At 44.8% G+C, this 19220-nt stretch overlaps 2 protein-coding genes and 1 long non-coding RNA gene across 10 annotated transcripts in view; 2 read left to right on the top strand and 1 right to left on the bottom strand.

Annotated features, from left to right (window-relative positions):
* LOC129525507 (uncharacterized) overlaps positions 1 to 10795 on the top strand; it is an 84780-nt gene extending 73985 nt beyond the window's left edge. The window contains exon 3 of the long non-coding RNA XR_008669861.2: positions 10654 to 10795. This is a non-coding gene — a long non-coding RNA (uncharacterized lncRNA). The remainder of the gene's footprint in view (positions 1 to 10653) is intronic.
* A 2270-nt stretch (positions 10796 to 13065) lies between these two features.
* On the bottom strand, positions 13066 to 17806 carry LOC101131629 (putative uncharacterized protein MGC39545). Its single transcript, XM_063693715.1, has 4 exons — positions 17734 to 17806; positions 17397 to 17574; positions 16954 to 17217; positions 13066 to 16068 (listed from the first exon to the last, which is right to left on the bottom strand). The coding sequence occupies exons 1-4, from the start codon at positions 17804 to 17806 to the stop codon at positions 15765 to 15767; spliced, it is 819 nt and encodes a 272-aa protein (XP_063549785.1). The 3' UTR covers positions 13066 to 15764.
* FEZ1 (fasciculation and elongation protein zeta 1) overlaps positions 16171 to 19220 on the top strand; it is a 50490-nt gene continuing 47440 nt past the window's right edge. The window contains exon 1 of one of the 8 annotated variants that reach the window (XM_063693651.1): positions 16171 to 16219. The gene's annotated coding sequence lies outside the window, so the exon portion shown is untranslated. Of the gene's footprint in view, positions 16220 to 16258; positions 16743 to 17023; positions 17182 to 19220 lie in introns of those variants that run through there. The other 7 variants (XM_055356320.2, XM_031016278.2, XM_063693650.1 and 4 more) reach the window with 7 other exon arrangements.

Below are 19220 nucleotides of genomic sequence, written 5' to 3'. Positions count from 1 at the left end.
GCTGTGTACATTTGTGAACACATTTTTGTGTGTATGTATTGATCAAGTTTTATTTAATGATTTATCAGGCCTCATGGCCTACATGATATGATCAGGTAAAGGAATGGGAAATATAAAAGAGCAGCTGATACTCTTTTGTTCTTGTGTTTCCAATTGGAGTGGCGAGCCGCTCTCACCACCTCTAGTTTCTCTTTCTTAACCTACTTTGCAAGCCACTCTCATGTCCTGTGTCAGTTGGGGTGTGAGTTTTCATCCCAATTGGTGAGCCACTCTCGCTGCCCCTAGCCCCCCTGGGTCGGATTAATAGTCACACCCCTGGAGATGATCAGGCTCCTCTTCTGTCCTTATGGGACAGGTCCTGCCTTGGGACTCAATACTTTACCGTGGTTCCTGAAGCACACTGTTTCTGGAATTGTCCTGTAGCCTCTCAAGTTTTGTTGTGCTGCTGGTTAGGGGTGCCGGGTCACGGGAGAGCTGATTTCCTTTCGGGGCTGAAGTTCTCCCGGCGGTGCCTGGGGTCACAGGTTTCCTTTGACCTGGGGTTCCAGCCCCACAGGCAAAGGAGACAGTAAATCTGCCATCTCCACTCCTCCTGGCTGGCTCTCCAAGAAATGTTGTGGGACACAGAGGACTAGAGAGACTAGTACGGGGGAATACAGGAGGATATTTATTTTAAGGTACGCACTGGCTCAGCTTTTTAGATGTAAATCCACTGAGCCATTGTGTACCTTAAAATAAATATCCTCTTGTATTCACCCGTACTAATCTCTCTAGTCCTCTGTGTCCCGCAGCAATTACTTCTTTAGAAATTTTCTGCTGGCTACACCTTCCTTTTTCTTCCTCCTATTTTCTTTTCTTTTCTTTTCTTTTCTTTTTTTTTTTTTTTTTTGAGACAGAGTCTTGCTCTGTCACCCAGGCTGGAGTGCAGTGGGGCGATCTTGGCTCACTGCAAACTCTGCCTCCTGGTTTCAAGTGATTCTCCTGCCTTAGCTTCCTGAGTAGCTGGGATTACAGGTGGCCGCCACCACACCCAGCTAATTTTTATATTTTTAGTAGAGATGGGTTTTCACCATATTGGCCAGGTTGGTTCGAATTCCTGACCTTGTGATCCACCTGCCTCAGCCTCCCAAAATGCTGGGATTACAGGCATGAACCACTATACCGGCCTCTTACTCCTATTTTCACTCTCCCTATAGAGCAGTTGGTTTCAGGGGATATCCAGATGTGACACTCTGAAATGCTCACAGAAGATACTCTTAAAGTGTGGAGGAGAGGGAGAAGAAAGACAACAGCACATAAAAATCAGACTTATTATTCAAGAACAATTAAAATATCATTTAGAAACATTCTTTTTTTTTTTGTAGATGGAGTCTTGCTCTTGTCACCCAAGCTGGAATGCAATGCCATGATCTCGGCTCACTGCAACCTCTGCCTCCTGGGTTCAAGCAATTCTCTGCCTCAGCTTCCCGAGTAGCTGGAATTACAGGTGCCTGCCACCACACCTGGCTAATTTTAGTATTTTTAGTAAAGATGGGATTTCACCACGTTGTCCAGGCTGGTCTCAAACTCCTGACCTCAGGCGATCCACCCGCCTTGGCCTCCCAAAGTGCTGGGATTACAGGCGTGAGCCACTGTGCCTGGCCAGGAACACTGTTTTAAACTTTTTTTTTTTTTTAAATTAACACAGGGTCTCACTCTATCACCCAGGAGGGAGTACGGTGGTGTGATCTCAGCTCATTGCAACCTCTGCCTCCCAGGCTCAAGTGATCCTCCCACTTCAGCCTCCTGAGTAGCTGGAACTACAGGTGTGCACCACCACACTCAGCTAATTCTTGTATTCTTTTTGTAGAGATGGGGTTTTGCCATGTCACTCAGGCTGATCTCAAATTCCTGAGCTTAAGTGATACACCTGCCTCGGCCTCCCAAAGTGTTGGGATTACAGGCATGAGCCAGTGCACCTGGCCATGTGTCAAACTTTTTTAGAGACAGAATATATATACTAAAAAGTACACAACTCAATTAATTATCACTGACACAAATTATTTGGGAATTGCATATCTCCACCAAGGTAAGGATAGGTAAAATGTTACCAGTGCTAGGGCTCAGAAAATGATACCTCAAAATATGAAGCTTTGGCAGGCTGAGTGCTTTGAACAAAAGAGATTGAAAGGTCTTAGAAATAAGACTTAGAACAAAGCTCTCTCTGTGACCTCCTCCTTCCCTCTCTTCCCTTAGGAAGTGCAGTGAGAGGTCATCTCTGAAATTCCTTTATCTGGCCGTGTGTGGTGGTTCACACCAGTAATCCGAGCACTTTGGGAGGCTGAGATGGGTGGATCACCTGAGGTCAGGAGTTCGAGACCAGCCTGGCCAACATGGTGAAACCCCATCTCTCCTAAAAATACAAAAATTAGCTGGGTGTGGTGGCAGATGCCTGTAACCCCAGCTACTCAGGAGGTTGAGGCAGGAGAATTGCTTGAATCCAGGAGGTGGAGGTTTCAGTGAGCCGAGATCGGGACATTGCACTCCAGCCTGGGTGACAAGAGCAAAACTCTGTCTCAAACAGAAACAAAAACAAACAAATAAACAAACAAACAAAAAGGCTGGGTGCGGTGGCTCACACCTGTAATCCCAGCACTTTGGGAGGCTGAGACAGGTTGATCACGAGGTCAGGAATTCAAGACCAGTTTGGCCAACATGGTGAAACCCTGTCTCTACTAAAAATACAAAAATTAGCAGGGTGTGATGGCAGGCACCTGTAATCCCAGCTACTTGGGAGGCTGAGGCAGAGAACTGCTTGAACCAGAGAGGTGGAGGTTGCAGTGAGCCGAGATGGCGCAACAGCACTCCAGCTTGGGCAACAGAGTGAGACTCTGTCTCAAAAAAAAAAAAAAAACAAAACAAAACAAAGAAATTCCCTTATCTGACTGAGGGGAGTTCATCCAGAAGGAAAGCAATTGTCTTGGGCCTTCTTCCTGGGATTTACATTAACTAGAGAAGATTAACTTGTATTGAAGGAAAGAAAAGTAAAAGTTTCTATGCCCAGGACACCATCCTTTGACAGACTCTTCACCTGTTCCTTCTACTTATTCTTCTAAGGGCTAATCTGAGATATTTTATCTGCATAATAAGATAGCCTTTGTTCTCAGTGCAGTTCTGCCCCCAAACTTCCTGTAACTTGTTGACACTTCTCACAAAGCCCAGCGGAGTTTTGTGCTGGGCTATCGTCTGCTCTTTGGGCCCACTCAGTGCTCCTAAAAACTCATTTCTTCTTCTTCTAAAATTGCCTACATCCCTCACTTCCCTCTCCTCTATGAAGAGGGTATTTAAGCTTCAACCATCTGGCCCTTCTTTGAATCTCATATTTTGTGGCTCCCATGCACACTTACACATTACTGAATTTGTATGCTTTTTTTCTCCTGCTAATATGTCTATTGTCAGTTTATTTCAGCAGAATTAAGGACTCAAACATTCAGAGGGGGAGGAAAAAATTTTCTTTACCCCTACACCAGATAAAATAGAGACACAGCATGCCAAGTTATATTTGAATTACATATAAACAATGAGTAATTTTTAGTATGAATCTGTCCTATGCAATATTTGTGTGATATTTATTTTAAAAAATTACTCATCACTTATCTGAAATTCAAATTTAACAGGGTGTCCCGTATTTTTATTTGGCAAACCCAGCATCCTAGAATGGGAAATTAAAGAATATCCAATGGATATAAGTCATGAACTTTTTCTTTTTATGACTAAGTAGCAGTTGAGGTTTGGTTAGAGAAAATTTCTGAATAAAATGGAACTGAAGTTAATTCATAGATTTCACTTTCTTTGCTTTCTATCTAGGATTTTGTACAACTAAGTATTGTTTTGTCTCACATTCTCACAATATCCCTATGAAATACATAGGAGTCTACAAATTGGAAAACAAAGGCAAAGATATTAAAAAACCATCTATGATACCTGAATGAATTTGGGGTCAATTTAAACAAAATTGGGACAGTTTGGGGATCCGTTTTTAAAGAAAAGAGTTTAGATTCATGAAATTTATAACCAGGAAAGGATTTTATTGTAAGCCCTTTATATTACACCAGAGGAAATTAAGGTTTAGAAAACCTAAGTAATTTTCCCTGGTCACAAAGCTAGCTAACGGTAAAGTTGACACTTAAGTCCGAAACTCCTGACTCCTAGCCTGTGGAGCTTTTCCCAGTTACCAAGGTCATGTATTCTTCTCCTTCTTCTCCCTTATCTTTAGTTTTCCTCTCTTTTAATGCACTAGATATTAGATCTGCCATAATCACACAATTATGTGGAACACTAAACTGGGAATTTTTTCTGGTCTTGCAAGTGGTAGAGACCTGGATTACTTAATGTGGATCAATTTTTTTCTGTTCGAAACAAGTTTACAAAAGGATTTAAGAATAATTTCTATTCATTTCTTTTAGCTATAAACAAAGGTGCCGCTATTAGACTTTGGGAAAATCTTTTCTTTTCTAATAGGTCATGAATGAGCTTTCTTTGATTTATACATTTTGCATTGCATTCATGTCCGAGCATTATACCCAAAGAACAAATTCTTACCCTGGAAAGAATCTGGATTTATTTGACTCTGCCAATCTACAAAATCAGCTGACTTTGATCATAGATGCCAAGCCTCTCAAAGCTTTTGGTTTTATGTTCATTCTCTGTCCAACGGCTTTTCTAAGACAGTGGTAAGCACTCCATAGTTCACTTCTCATGTGCCCCTGGGTATCTGATCAATATCCAACAATGAATTTTTTTTCTCTCATAGCTTTCCAAAACCCAGTTTCAATGCTGTACCATGTCAAGAGTTTTTCAGGATATCATTTCCTCTACATAGTCTTTTTTTTTTTTTTTTTTTTGATATGGAGTCTTGCTCTGTCACCCAGGCTGGAGTGCACTGGTGCAATCTCGGTTCACTGCAACCTCCACCTCTTGGGCTCAAGCGATTCTCCTGTCTCAGTCTACCGAGTAGCTGAGATTACAGGTGCCCACCACCACACCCAGCTAATTTTTGTATTTTTAGTAGAGACGGGGTTTCACTGTGTTGGCCAGGATGGTCTCAAACTCCTGACCTTAGGTGATCTGCCCTCCTCAGCCTCTGAAAGTGTTGGGATTACAGGTGTGAGCCACCACACCTGGCCATTTCCTCTATATATTGGTGTTTTTTTTTTTTTTTTTTTTTGAGATGGAGTCTCGCTCTGTTGCCCAGGCTGGAGTGCAATGGCGTGACCTCGGCTCACTGCAACCTCTGCCTCCCGAGTTCAAGCAATTCTCCTGCCTCAGCCTCCTGAGTAGCTGGGATTACAGGCATGTGTCACCATGCCTGGCTAATTTTTTTTGTATTTTTAGTAGAGATGGGGTTTCACCATATTGGCCAGGCTGGTCTCAAACTGCTGACCTTGCGATCCACCCACCTCGGCCTCCCAAAGTGCTGGGATTTACAGGCATGAGCCACTGTGCCCAGCCCTTCCTTTATATATTCTTAAGGGAGCTGTTGAAGAAAAAATTATTCAATGATTCTTGTTTTTTTTTTTTTTTTTTTTGAGACGGAGTCTAGCTCTGTGGCCCAGGCTGGAGTGCAGTGGTGCAATCTCGGCTCACTGCAAGCTCCGCCTCGCGGGTTCACGCCATTCTCCTGCCTCAGCTTCCCGAGTAGCTGGGACTACAGGCGCCCGCCACCACGCCCGGCTAATGTTTTTTGTATTTTTAGTAGAGACAGGGTTTCACCATGTTAGTCAGGATGGTCTCGATCTCCTGACCTCGTGATCTGCCCGCCTCGGCCTCCCAAAGTGCTGGGATTACAGGCGTGAGCCACCACGCCCGGCCTCAATGATACTTGTTAAAGCACAATAAAGTAAACTTTATTGAGGACCACTGCAATAAGCATAGGGACCACTGCAATAGGATTCTGCAGTGGGGAACAAAGATTGGGCTCAACTCTGAAATAGATGGGCAAGTGGGAATTTATAGCCAAAAACAGGACAAGGATCAGTGGATGAAAAATTACTAGGTGGAAACATCAGGGATAAGGGGGATTCTGGCTAAAGCAACCTAACAGGATTTTTGCTGAAGATAGGCCAGGGTGGTCAGACATCACCTGGGGGATGGTAGAGGATGAGGACCCTGATCAGATATTGGGGGTAGAGGGTTCTTGCTAAACTTCACACGGTTCTTGCTGAAACTGGATTTTATAAGGAAGTGCACAGATTGACCTAGGGGAAGGTTCAGGAGCCTGACTAAAGATTTGTCAAGCAAAGAATCTTTGTCAGAGCAACCTGGCTCAGCACACCTCTTCTTTGGGACTTGGTGTTCTGTGTTATTAGGCTCTCACCTCGTAGAATGTGACAACTAGAAGAGATTGGCTTATTTAAATCTTGGCGAAGTGAGACTTTGGGGATAATGTGGGTTGTTTGCTCATCATGTTCACAGGGTTGAAAATGCAGTCATGGCTCAAAGTTGAGGCCTTAAAGAGGACAGAGGTGGCCCTGGGCAGTATTTGCATGGCTTGCTGGGCCCTGGGGGTTTGCTGGTAGTGAAGTGATTTTTATGTGGCTGGACTGGTGCAGTGAAATGCTAATGTTCTTTGGCATTTCTATTTCCTCAAGGTCACTTCTGAATCACAACTCTGATTACCAGGGCATCCTGGGGATAGCAGAAAATAGAGAAGATTAGTCTGAGATAGAGGGGAGTGGGAGTCAGTCCTCAGGGGTTTGCAGAGATAAAGTCCCTGCTTGAACTGGAGGGTCTTAAGAAGAATAAAAAATCTAACTTAAAAGTGAGCTCACAGAGCTGAGCCATCTCAAGAGTGCTGCCCTCTGCCCCCCACCATGGCACCGTCGACTGGGCTCTATTTCCTATAGAGTAAGAGACAATAATAGCCTATGCCTTCCCTCATTCACCCAGGGCATATGCTGATCTGTGCTGATGAATCACTTGGTAGCCACAGAGAATTGAAGATTAATGATATGTTTGTTTGCTTGTTTTTCCTGGGCCACTGTAGATCTAAAAGCTTCCCACAGTGGGGACCTCATTTTCTATTCCTATTAAAATTTGTGGTTCTCTTTTCTTTTTTCTTTTTTCTATTGAACAACCAGATTCCAGAGGGTCTCCTTTTTTGAAATATCCAATTCTCTTCTTGTGTAGAAAAAACAATTGTCAACATATTTGCACTTATGGGAATTTCCAGTTCCTTCTTTTCTTCCTTCCTCTTTCTCTTCTTTTGGTATATATATTTCTTTTATTTATTTTTAAAAAACTTTTTAGAGAGATGCAGTCTCACTGTGTTGCCCAGGCTGGTATCAAACTCCTGGGCTGAAGCAATCCTCCTGCTTCGGCCTCCCAAAGTGCTGGGACTACAGGCATGAGCCACCACCCTTGGCCCTTTCTACCTCTTTTTCTTTTTGACAAGGTGCACTTATGGGAATTTCCAGTTTGTCCCTCCACTCCTTTCTCCTCTCCTCCATTCCCCTCTACTCCCAGCCTCCCCTCCCTGCCGACCCCTGCGCCAAGCCTTCCTTTCCTATTTAAAGACAAGGTCTCACTATGTTGCCCAAGCTGGAGTGGAGCAGGCATTCACAGGTAAGATCATAGCACACTGCAACCTCAAACTACTGGGCTGAAGCAATCTTCCTACCTCAGCCTGAAATTCCCAGTATCTTAAGTGATCTCATTCATTTACTCTATTTGTCAACTAGTTTGTGTATTTTGTGTTTTTATCAGGTAACAGAGGTGAGCATTCTGAAATGTATAATTATTCTTGGAGTTGATTTATTGTCCATTTTTATACTACTGCCCATTCTCTTTGAAAGTAATATGATCTTGTTCTTAGTGCATGTGGTAGGGAGTAATTACCTGCTGACTGGGTGGCTATGAATAGATTTTGAATCTTGGGCGAATATTCCATTTCCCTTGTGGAAACAAATCAGGGAGTTTAATCAACCCTGGATATTAAGGATGGAAATGAATACAGGCTTGAATTAAGTGTTGGAGTTTGAGAACTACCAGTGACAGAAAAACAGAGTAGTCTTAAAATGTTGGTAGGTATGAGCTCATCTTTATTTGCTGCACTGGGATTGACACAGGTTTTCAATAAAGCCTCAGCAGCTCATTTCCAGAGTCTCATGGAAAACTGGCTTCATCAAGAAGGATCTTTCTAAGGAAGATCAAATAGAATAACCACAATACATAGCACACTATCACTGAATTTCTAATCTTAAGAAGCCATTTCCAGACTTGAAAGCCATTTTTTAAAAAGGGACTAGGTGACCCTATGAGGTAAATTTTCTCATTACTGTAGGTGTGTTTCTATTCTCCCAGTCTGGGAGGGATATTGGTTTCTGCATCAGGTTGGTGATCAGGCTAGATGAGCTTTAAATACTCCATATGTTCTAAGGTTCTTTGATTCTATTATCAAGTAAATCAAAATGCCTTGAAATCAGCCCCTAGAGTGGTGTTGATGGGATTCCCAGAATGATTTACTCTGTATCCCCAAAAAGCAGCAGTTTGTAGCTATGACTCAGCCTTAGTTTTTCTTTCGTGTGTGTGTGTGTGTGTGTGTGTGTGTGTGTGTGTGTGTGTGTGTGTTTTAGACAAGATCTCATTTTTTTGTCCAGGCTTCTTTCTCTCTTTCTTTCCTTTTCTTTTTTTTTGGTAGAGACGGGGTCTTATTTTGTTGCCCTGTCTGGTTTCCAATTCCTGGCTTCAAGCAATCCTCCTGCCTCAGCCTCCCAAAGTGCTGGGATTACATGGCGCCAGTCCTCAGTTTTCCTTACTTAGCAAATAGTAGCTTGTTTCATTATTAGGCACTAACTAGATTCAAGGCACTCAGCTTGTATCTGAGGGGTTCAACACTCACAAAAACCCCAGCAAAAGAAAATATTAGAGAAGTTAACTAAGAAACATAGCTAATGACTGTGGAATCAAGGTTTATTTGTTTTTGTTTTTGTTTTCCTGAGACGCAGTCTTGCTCTGTCGCCCAGGCTGGAGTGCAGTGGCACGATTTCTGCTCACTGCAAGCTCCACCTCCTGGGTTCATGCCATTCTCCTGCCTCAGCCTCCCGAGTAGCTGGGACTACAGGTGCCCGCCACCACGCCTGGCTAATTTTTTGTATTTTTAGTAGAGACGGGGTTTCACTGTGTTAGCCAGGATGGTCTCGATCTCCTAACCTCGTGATCCGCCCGCCTCAGCCTCCCAAAGTGCTGGGATTACAGTCGTGAGCCACTGCACCCGGCCGGAATCAAGGTTTAAACTTAGTTATTCAGACCCCAGAGCCCAAATCTCCTTTTGGATGTTTTGGTTCATTCATTTGACAAACATTTACTCAATGTCCACTATCTTTTATTTCAATGCCTAAGTCATTCTATCAAATAATGAGCTTCTCTGTGGATGTGGATTTTTTTTCCTTTTTTTATGTGTACACTTTCCCTTAGTGTATATTATTTATTTATTTATTTATTGAGATGGAGTTTCACTCTGTCACCCAGGTTGGAGTGCAGTGGTGCATCTCAGCTCACTTCAGTGTCCGCTTCTCAGGCTCAAACGATCCTCCTGTCTTGGCCTCCCGAGTAGCTGGTACCACAGGTGTGCAACACCATGCCCGGCTAACTTTTTATTTTTATTTTTGGTAGAGACGAGGTTTTACTATGTTGCCCGGGCTAGTCTCGAACTCTCCTGAGCTCAGAAGATCCACCAGCCTTGACCTCCCAAAGTGCTGGGATTACAGGGGTGAGCCACCGCACCCAGCTAGATGTTTATTTTTGAGACAGGGTCTGGCTCTGTGTCTCAGGCTGGAGCCATCTCAGCTCATTGCAACCTCCGCCTCTGAGGGCTTAAGCGATCCTCCCACCTTAGCCTCCAAAGTAGTTGGGACTACAGGAGTGCACCACCATGCCTGGCTAATTTTTACTTTTTAATTTTTAGTAAAGATGAGATTTCACCATGGTGCTCAGGCTGGTCTCAAACTCCTGGGCTTAAGTGATCCTCCCTCCTCGACCTCCCAAGGTGCAGGGATTACAGGCATGAGCCACTGCACCCAGCTGAAACTTTGTAAAGCTCTAGAAACTTTTAGTATGTATAAAAATAAAATTGGACTAAGTCTGATTGAAGGGATAGGGAGGTGGGAATAGTTCTATCAGCTCTAAGGAGGATCCCTGAAACCCCTAATAACACACAGTCAGCACTTATTGAGCACATACTATATGCTAAGTCATGTGCCAGTGCATGAGTTATTTTCTTCATTGCTGCATCCTTAATTTTGGCACAGTGCTTTGTACACAGGAGGTATTAAAGTATGTTGAATATTGAGTTACATCCTTAACTCTTTCTAGGGTTCCGTACTATTTTTTAGGACTGCCTTAACAATGACACCAAATAATTAGATTTCAAGACCACCCTAATCTAGTATGGTCTCATTTTAACTAATTACATCTGCAAAGGCCCTATTTCCAAATAAAGTCATATACTGAAGTTTGGGGTGGACATGTGTTTTTGGGGAACATTATCCATCCCACTACGATCTACCCCGTGGCTCCCCCAAAGTTCATGTCTACTCCTCATGCAAAATACATTAATCCCATCCCAACATTCTGGGTTTTTTTGTTTGTTTGTTTGTTTGTTTGTTTTTTTTTTAGACGGGAGTCTCGCTCTGTTGTCCAGGCTGGAGTACAGCGGCTCAATCTCAGCTCACTGCAACCTCTGCCTCCCAGGTTCAAGCAATTTTCCTGCCTCAGCCTCCCGAATAGCCGGGATTACAGGCACACACCACCACACCAGGTTAGTTTTTTATATTTTTGGTAGGGACAGGGTTTCACCATGTTGGCCAGGCTGGTCTCGAACTCCTGACCTCAAGTGATCTGCCCATCTCAGCCTTCCACAGGGCTGGGATTACAGGCGTGAGCCACAGTACCTGGTCACATCCCAACATTCCTAAGGTTTAACCCATTCCAGCATTAGCTCTAAATCTAAATCTCATCTATTACAAATATAAAATCTAAAAGTTCCAAATCTCATCATTTAAATCAGGTATGGGTGAAACTCTAGGTGTGATACATTCTGAGGCAAAGTTCCTCTCCCATTGTGGACCTACGAAATTAGAAATCAAATGATTTGTTTCCAAAATAGAGTGGTAGAGCAGACATTGGATGGACATTCCCCTTGCAGAAGGGAGAAAATGAGGGCTGGGCACAGTGGCTCTTGCCTATAATCTTAGTCCTTTGGGAGGCTGACGTGGGAGGATCCCTTGAGGCCAAGAGTTTGAGACCAGCCTGGGCAACATAGTGAGACCCCATTTCTACAAAAAAAATTAAAAAAAACATTTTTGAAAGAGAGAAAATGGAAGGAAAACAGGGGGTCATTAGTCCAAAGCAAGCTTGTAGAACAGCAGGGGAAGTTCCATTAGGTTTCAAGGCCTGAGAAAAATCCCTTATGGTTTGATGCTCCATCCTCTGGATCCAGGGCAGTGGGCCCCATCCTAAGAGTCATTCTTTCTTTTTCTTGAAGGATAACCCATGTTTGCTGCCAAGAACGTGCATCAGCCTATTTTCTGCCTGTGGAATTTCAGAGGTCTAAGACTTGTCCTTCATTTCATCTCTGTCCTTTTCATTCCAGGCTGACAGTGTTTCTGTTGGTATAAAATTCTCAGAAACCATGTTGGTCTCCTGTGTAACTTGCTACTTAGGAGTGAAAGGGATCCACACCATCATTCCTCCTTGCATTGTACTATAAGCAGCAAGGAGAAACCTGGCCAAATCTCCTACACTTTGCCTGGAAATCTCAGCTAAATATACAAGTTCATCGCTTACAAGTTCTACTTGCCTTCCAAGAGCAGGACAAAATTCAGCCAAGTTCTCTGTCACTCTATAACACAGTTTGTCTTTTGTTCAGTTTCTAGCAACAGTTCCTCATTTCCATCTTAGACCTTACCAGAATCACCTTTAACATTCATATTCCTATTTTGTTATAATAATATATGTATTCTCTATGACCGTAGAAACTTTCTCTACAGTCTCCTCATTTCTGAAGCCTCACTAGAATTGCCCTTAATATTCATAATTATACCAACAGTCTCTTTGGGGCAATATAGGCTTTTTCTGTCATGTGTCTCAAACTTCTTCCAGCCTCTTTGCATTACAATGTTCCAAAGGCACTTCCACATTTTTAAGTATTTGTTACAGCAGCACCCCACTTTCTACTACCAAAATTTGTATTAGTTTCCTAGGCCTGCCACAACAAATGATCTTTAAATAGAAATTTATGGTTTCATGGTTCTAGAGGCTGGAAGTCCAAAATCAAGCTGTCAGCAGGGCCATGCTACCTACTGAAGGTCCTGGGGAAGAATCTTTTCTTGCCTCATTCTAGCTTTGGGTGGTTCCTGGCAATCCTTGGTGTCATTTGGCTTGTACTTGAATTACTCCAATCTCTGCCTCCTTTCCTGCGCATGCTCTCCTCTTGTATTTTTTGTTTTTGTTTTTGACATAGTCTTGCTCTGTCACCTGGGCTGGAGTAGAGTGGCATGATCTCAGCTCACTGCAACCTATGCCTCCCTGGTTCAAGCGATTCTCCTTCCTCAGCCTCCCAGGTAGCTGGGATTATAGGTATGTGACACCACACCCTGCTAATTTTTTTTTTTTTAATTTTTAGTAGAGATGGGGTTTCACCATGTTGTCCAGGCTGGTCTCGAACTCCTGACTACAGTTGATCTACTCACCTCCCAAAGTGCTAGGATTACAGGTGTGAGCCACCACGCCCAGCCTCCTCTCCTCTTCTTATAAGGACACCAGTCATTGGATTTAGGGCCTACCCGAATCTAGTATGACCTCATCATAACTGATTACATCTGTAAAAGTCACATTCTGAGGTTCTGAGTAGACACAAATTTTAGGAAAATACCATTCAATCCACTGCAGGTTCTAAGCAGCAGAGTTTGGAAATCAACATACTAAACATGGAACCTCTTGAAAGCATGCCTTCATTTTTAGCTCCCCAGCTTCTAGCCTAGGTCATGGAATGCAACCAATGCTTGCTGGAATTTGTACACCGATGTTGATAGCAGCATTATTTTTTTATTCTTTCTTCCTCACTCTAATCCCATGACAGATTAGTAGCATTATTCACAATAGCCAAAAGGTGGAAACAATCCAAATGTCCATGGGCAGATGAATAGATAAACAAAATGTAGTATATACATACCATGGAATATTATTTACCTTAAAAAGAAAAGAAATTCTGACATTGTTGCAACATAGATTAACCTTGAAAACATTGTGCTAAGTGAAATAAGTCAGATACAAAAAACAAATATTGTATAATTACACTTATATGAGGTACTTAGAATAGTCAAATTCTTAGAGACAAAATTAGAATAGTGGTTACCAGGGGCTGGGGAAGGGAGTACTGGGGAGTTAGTGTTTAATGGATACAGAGTTTCTGTTTGGATAACAAAATTTCTGTAGATGAATAGTGGTGGTGGTTACACAACAATGTGAATGTGTTTAATACCAGTGAATTGTACACTTAAAAATGGTTAAAATAGTAATTTTTATGTTATATATATCTTACTACAATAAAATAAGTGTTTGCTGGAAGAATAACTGGGCTCATGTTCAGGGATTTCTCATCCTAGGTACCTAGCCTAGGCTACTTGTCCTCAGCTTTCAGTTTCTTCATAGCCTCACAAAAATAACCACAGAATCCACTAATTGGTTGCTTATTATATGCCAGGCACTGTGCTAAGCATTTTGCATGCATTATATTACTTAATATGCATAACAACAACCTTGTAGTAGATATTGGCATCCAACAGCAGATATTGGCATCTCCATTTTACAGATGAGAAAACTGAGGTACAGAGAGGATAACTAACAAGGTCACCAGCTCAAGACCAAGTTCTTTATCACTTTCAGTACTTCACAAGCTTCTCTCAAATCTGTTTTTCCCATGCTCTGAAGATCTAGACAAAAGATGGCCTCAAATTAGCCAAGACATATATATATACATATATATATACACATATACACACACACACACACACACACACATATATATATATACACACACACACATACAGGACATATATATGAGACATATATATGGGACATCTATATGAGACATATATATGGGACATCTATATGAGACATATATATGGGACATCTATATGAGACATATATATGGGACATCTCTATGAGACTTATATATGGGACATCTCTATGAGACTTATATATGGGACATCTCTATGAGACTTATATATGGGACATCTCTATGAGACGTATATATGGGACATCTCTATGAGACGTATATATGGGACATCTCTATGAGACGTATATATGGGACATCTCTATGAGACGTATATATGGGACATCTCTATGAGACGTATATATGGGACATCTCTATGAGACGTATATATGGGACATCTATATGTGTGTGTGTATATATATACACACATACATACATATAGTGCCTTCTAATAAACCTGGAAGTACTTTACTCATATTCACTCCTTTAATCCCACAACAGGCCACAATAGAGTGTGGTACTATTATTTTCTTTCTTTTTTTTTTTTGAGACGGAGTCTCGCTTTGTCACCCAGGCTGGAGTGCAGTGGCGCAATCTCGGCTCACTCCAAGCTCCACCTCCTGGGTGCACGCCATTCTCAGCCTCCGAGTAATTGGGACTACAGGCGCCCGCCACCACGCACAGCTAATTTTTTGTATTTTTGGTGGAGATGGGGTTTCACCGTGTTAGCCAGGATGGTCTCGATCTCCTGACCTCGTGATCCGCCCGCCTCGGCCTCCCAAAGTGCTGGGATTACAGGCGTGAGCCACTGCGCCCGGCGGGCACAATTATTTTCGTCATTTTACAGATGAGGAAATGAGCCACAGGGAAGTTAACTAACCCAAGGTCACAAAACTGGGCATGATCCCAAAAAAGGAGATCTAGGGATCTTTTAACCAGCTACTCTTTGTGATTTATTTATTTATTTATTTACTTTTGAGACAAGGTCTTGCTGTCGCCCAGGCCGGAGTGCAGCTTCAACCTCTTGGGCTCAAGCGATCCTCCCACCTCATCCTCCAGTGTAGCTGGGGCTACCAGGATGGGCTACCAGGATGGGCTACCAGGATGGGCCCACCATGCCTGGCTAATTTTTTTTTTTTTTTATAGAGATGGGGTCTCACTATGTTGCCTAGGCTGGTCTTGAACTCCTGGCCTCAAGTGATCCTCTTGCCTCAGCTTTCCAACATGTTGGGATTATAGGTGTGAGCCACTGTGCCTGGCCTTATGATTTCTTACAGGAAGACATCCTCTGTCTATTGCTCCTACAAAGGCAAATAGGCCAACGCTTCTTCTCATCTCACTGGGACATTATTCCTGTCTCCATCCTTCTCATGGTTGAAATGTCTGTGGAATGAATGCATAAACGAGCAAAAGAGAAGCTCCCTGCCCCTTCCAGTTGAAGTCCTCAGTTCAGCCCAGAGGTACTTTGCCATCAGACAAAAGTACTTGGGGTTCTCCAAGCCGACATGCTTTTTCCAGTGCCTTCCTTTGATAATTACAGTTCTTGTGCTCTTAGTTGTGTGTATTCATGAATTATTAGATTTTTTATTGACAACTTCTATAAGCACAGGCCTATAGTAGACAAGTAGACAAGATAAATTAATAATTTTTCACAAGACTCCAGGGACCCTTCTCATTTCAGCCTCTTGAATTTTCCTGTATTATCTCAAGTCCTCCTGGGCCTGAAACCTTCTCACTCAGATTTTTCAGCTGGATCCGGCTCCCACCCAGCATCTTTGGGCGAGAAAAGCTCTCCTGCCGGCCTCCTCATTTTTGGCTTGAGGTCCGAACCCAGTTGGAGCTGGGAGACGTCGCTGGGCCTGCCCGCCTCAGCCTCCAGTAGAGGAGAATGGGAAACTCGGAAAGTCCAAAAGGGTCTTTGAGTGTGTCTGCCGGCATCCGCCAGCAGCCATCGCCTGCATTTTATCCAGAAACTAGTGTCAGGCCCTGCGAGGTATCCATATTGGTAGTTATTGCACGCTTTCATCTTGGAGTTTCTGAATATTCATGAGGGAAGCAGAAAGGCCAATGTTAAAGAGGAGAGAAACAGAAATGCATAAATATTAATAAAGGCAAGCCCACGTGCTCGGAGGAAGGCTATGAATGTTAACGAGGGGATGACGTCCAGCTCCCGCGCGTGCCAGTTGGGTGGGTGCCCGAGCGCGGGCGCGCCCCCGGAGCCCGGGCACGAGCGCGGGGAGGGGGTGGGGTGGAGGCGGGAGCGGAGCCGGGCGCCGCCGGAGCTGCGGGGGGAGCGCTGGCTGGCTGGCTGGCTGGCTGGCTCTCCGCTGCGCTGCGCTGCGCTCCGGCCGCTCCCGCGGCCCGTGGATGGGGGTGTCCGGCTGAGCCCCGGGATCCGCCTCCCTCCGCCAGGACCCGCACAGGTGCCGTCGCGGGGGTCGACTTTAGTTAGGACCCGACTCACTGCTGGGGGTGGAGTCTGGTGGGGGTGGTAAGGAGGCCCCGGGATTCTCTGACAGGACGGTCTGGGGTCGCCGCAGCTCTCCTCACCTGGTCCCATTCTGGGATTAGAAAGGAACAACGGGAGGCCGTCGCCTTCCTGCCCAGCCCTTCAGGGAGCGCAGCTGGGACGCCGCGCCAGGCCCTGGAGATGTGGGATGATGGGCACTTCCAGTATCATCTCAGCATCGGCCCTCCAGCCAGGCCTGGTGTGTGTGTGTGTGTGTGTGTGTGTGTGTCCGCGTGTGTGTGCCCGCGTGTGTGCGCGCGTGTGAAGGCAGGCGGCGAGGTATGGGGGCTGGGGGAAGAAGGGAACGCCGCCCGATCGCGCTGGGGCAGTGGGTCGGTACCTCGTCCCGGGACCGTTATCTGGTCCACTCACCGTAAACGCCCCAAGATCATCTTTGTCCCTAAAAACTTACCCCCGACCCCGCTCGTGCCCCTCCCCAGAGTGCGGAGCCTTCCCCAGACCGCGCATTCCTGCAGTGTCAGAACCGCTGGCAGCGGCCGCAGACGCCGGGAGAGCGATTGTTTTACTACAGACGGGCGGGAGAAGGGACCGGGGCGGCTGCGCGGTGGCGGGGCGCGCTGCCGTCGGGTGGGCCCCGGGCTCTGGAGCGCGGGGAGCAGTGTTTGACGGCGTCGAGGGGGTATCACAGCCCGCTCTTCTTCCCTTTTGCCTATCCCTCCCCCCCCCCCCCCCCCCCCCCCGCCGCTAGGCATCCCCGACTCTCATCCCTCTCCCGTGTCCGGGCTTGTTTGGCCGGAAGGGCAGTGGAGTGTGTATGCGGCCTGCACGGGAGGAGTCCGGCTTCCTCAGAGTGCCAGCCATTGTGCTGCCTGGAGGAGGCTTTCTTTACCCCACCGGACTGGGGGGAGGAGGGGGATCTGAGATGGAGGTGAATGGAGCAGCGGGAGGAGGGGGAGGGGAACAAGCAGAACCGCGAAGGGGTTGCTGATCCATATGCAACGAAATACTTTTTCTGTCAAAATGTGCACAAACATGCACACTGGGTGGGTTCTGCGGAGGAGCAGTGGGAAATCTGAAGGTGGATCAGTGCCGGGTGGGTTTTAGGGACGGATATGGGGGACGAGGCACGGAATCAATTGATCTATGGACCAAGTGATGGGAAGAAGGAGATGGAATGGGGCTTGTGTGGAGGTGCCGAGGCCCAGCGGGGTTAGGGTGGTGAAATCTCCACCGCTCCGCTCCACTCGGGTCAGCTCAGCAAAGCAGGGACTGAGCATTTGTACCGCAGCCCCGAGATGCATCATTGTGCTGCAAGGAGACGTTTATGCGTTTCCTACTGGGTCTCTGTTAAGCCCCGTGAGTGTCTTTTCTTTTCCAAATTACACCATCTATTGGGAATGAAAATAAATGGAATAGATTGTAGGACAATCAGACTATAGTCCTGCGCTCTGTTCTGTGGTAAAGAGAAAAAGAAAAGGCGACCCTCCCATGGTTCCGTCTTTCTGCCATTTTCATGTATGTATGTATTTATTTTTGATCTTGGAAGTCTAAAGGGAATAAGCTATCACTTGTATTAATCCTACTTTAAGGAAAAGAAGGCTCCCAGATGAGCTATGAATGAGGATGGTGCAAGCTTGCCAGGATGGAAAATAAGGTTGTTTCAGACATTTTAGTTGAAGGATGAAAGCACTCCGTGAAGAGAGGAGGGCGAAAGAAAGTGGGCTAAAGGAAGGAAGGCAGGGTCACCATCTAAGGAAGTGCTGCCAACCCCAATCCACAGAGCCCTCCTGGAGGCTATAGTGGGGCCAGTCAGAACGCCTGACTCTCATCTGTGCCACAGCCTGAGGTCTTTCCACAAGTGCTGGATTCAGTTTGGGTGTTGAGTGACTAGTTTCCCAGCACTGGCTTTCACTTTAACTTCATCTCCAGATGGTCATTCATGCAGCACTTCTTGGCTCTTGGATAATGAGTTGACAAAAAACAATCAGTCTATATTATGGACTGTTTCAAATGAGCATGTGTCTGAACCCTAGAGCTGTGATATTCGTTTCGTCTTTTATAATTTTCTAGATGAATCCATTTTCTCTACACTCTGCCTGGGCTGAGGATAGGTGCTTTCAGCACACTCTTCCTGTTGCCAACACTCAAAACTCAGTCTTAGTCCTAGATTCCAGTTGGATTGGCCTCTTGTTGCTGGTTAATCATATAGACTGTGTCATTTCAAATCAGAAACCCCACTGGTGTCACCATCTGCTTCTCTCCTGTCATTCCCAGAGAAAAGTACAAATTTAAAGGCAGTGTAAATACCTGCAACCCTATCTGATTGGCTTTCATATCTCTGTAAAATGGAACCCACGATCCAGGAACCTTTGAACAAATGAATTGAAAAAAGAAGCCTTAGTAAAAAAAGATGCTAAAATTCTTTCAGCAATAATTCTCTTGTTTGATAAGCATATTGAAGCATTGCACAGAGAATATCATAGCAGGGATAATTTTTCTTTTACTTGAAGCACTCCCACATCACATTTCTTTCTTTCTTTCTTTCTTTTTTTTTTGAGATGGAGTTTCGCTCTTGTTGCCCAGGCTGGAGTGCAATGGCATGATCTCGGCTCACTGCAACCTCCGCCTCTTGGGCTCAAGCGATTCTCCTGCCTCAGCCTCCCAAGTAGCTGGGATTACAGGCACCTGCCACCATGCTCAGCTAATTTTTTTTTTTTT

The sequence above is a fragment of the Gorilla gorilla genome, chromosome 9, assembly GCF_029281585.2.
Source record: "Gorilla gorilla gorilla isolate KB3781 chromosome 9, NHGRI_mGorGor1-v2.1_pri, whole genome shotgun sequence".
Taxonomy (NCBI): Eukaryota; Metazoa; Chordata; class Mammalia; order Primates; family Hominidae; genus Gorilla; species Gorilla gorilla.
This window is presented reverse-complemented; position numbering and strand designations above follow the sequence as displayed.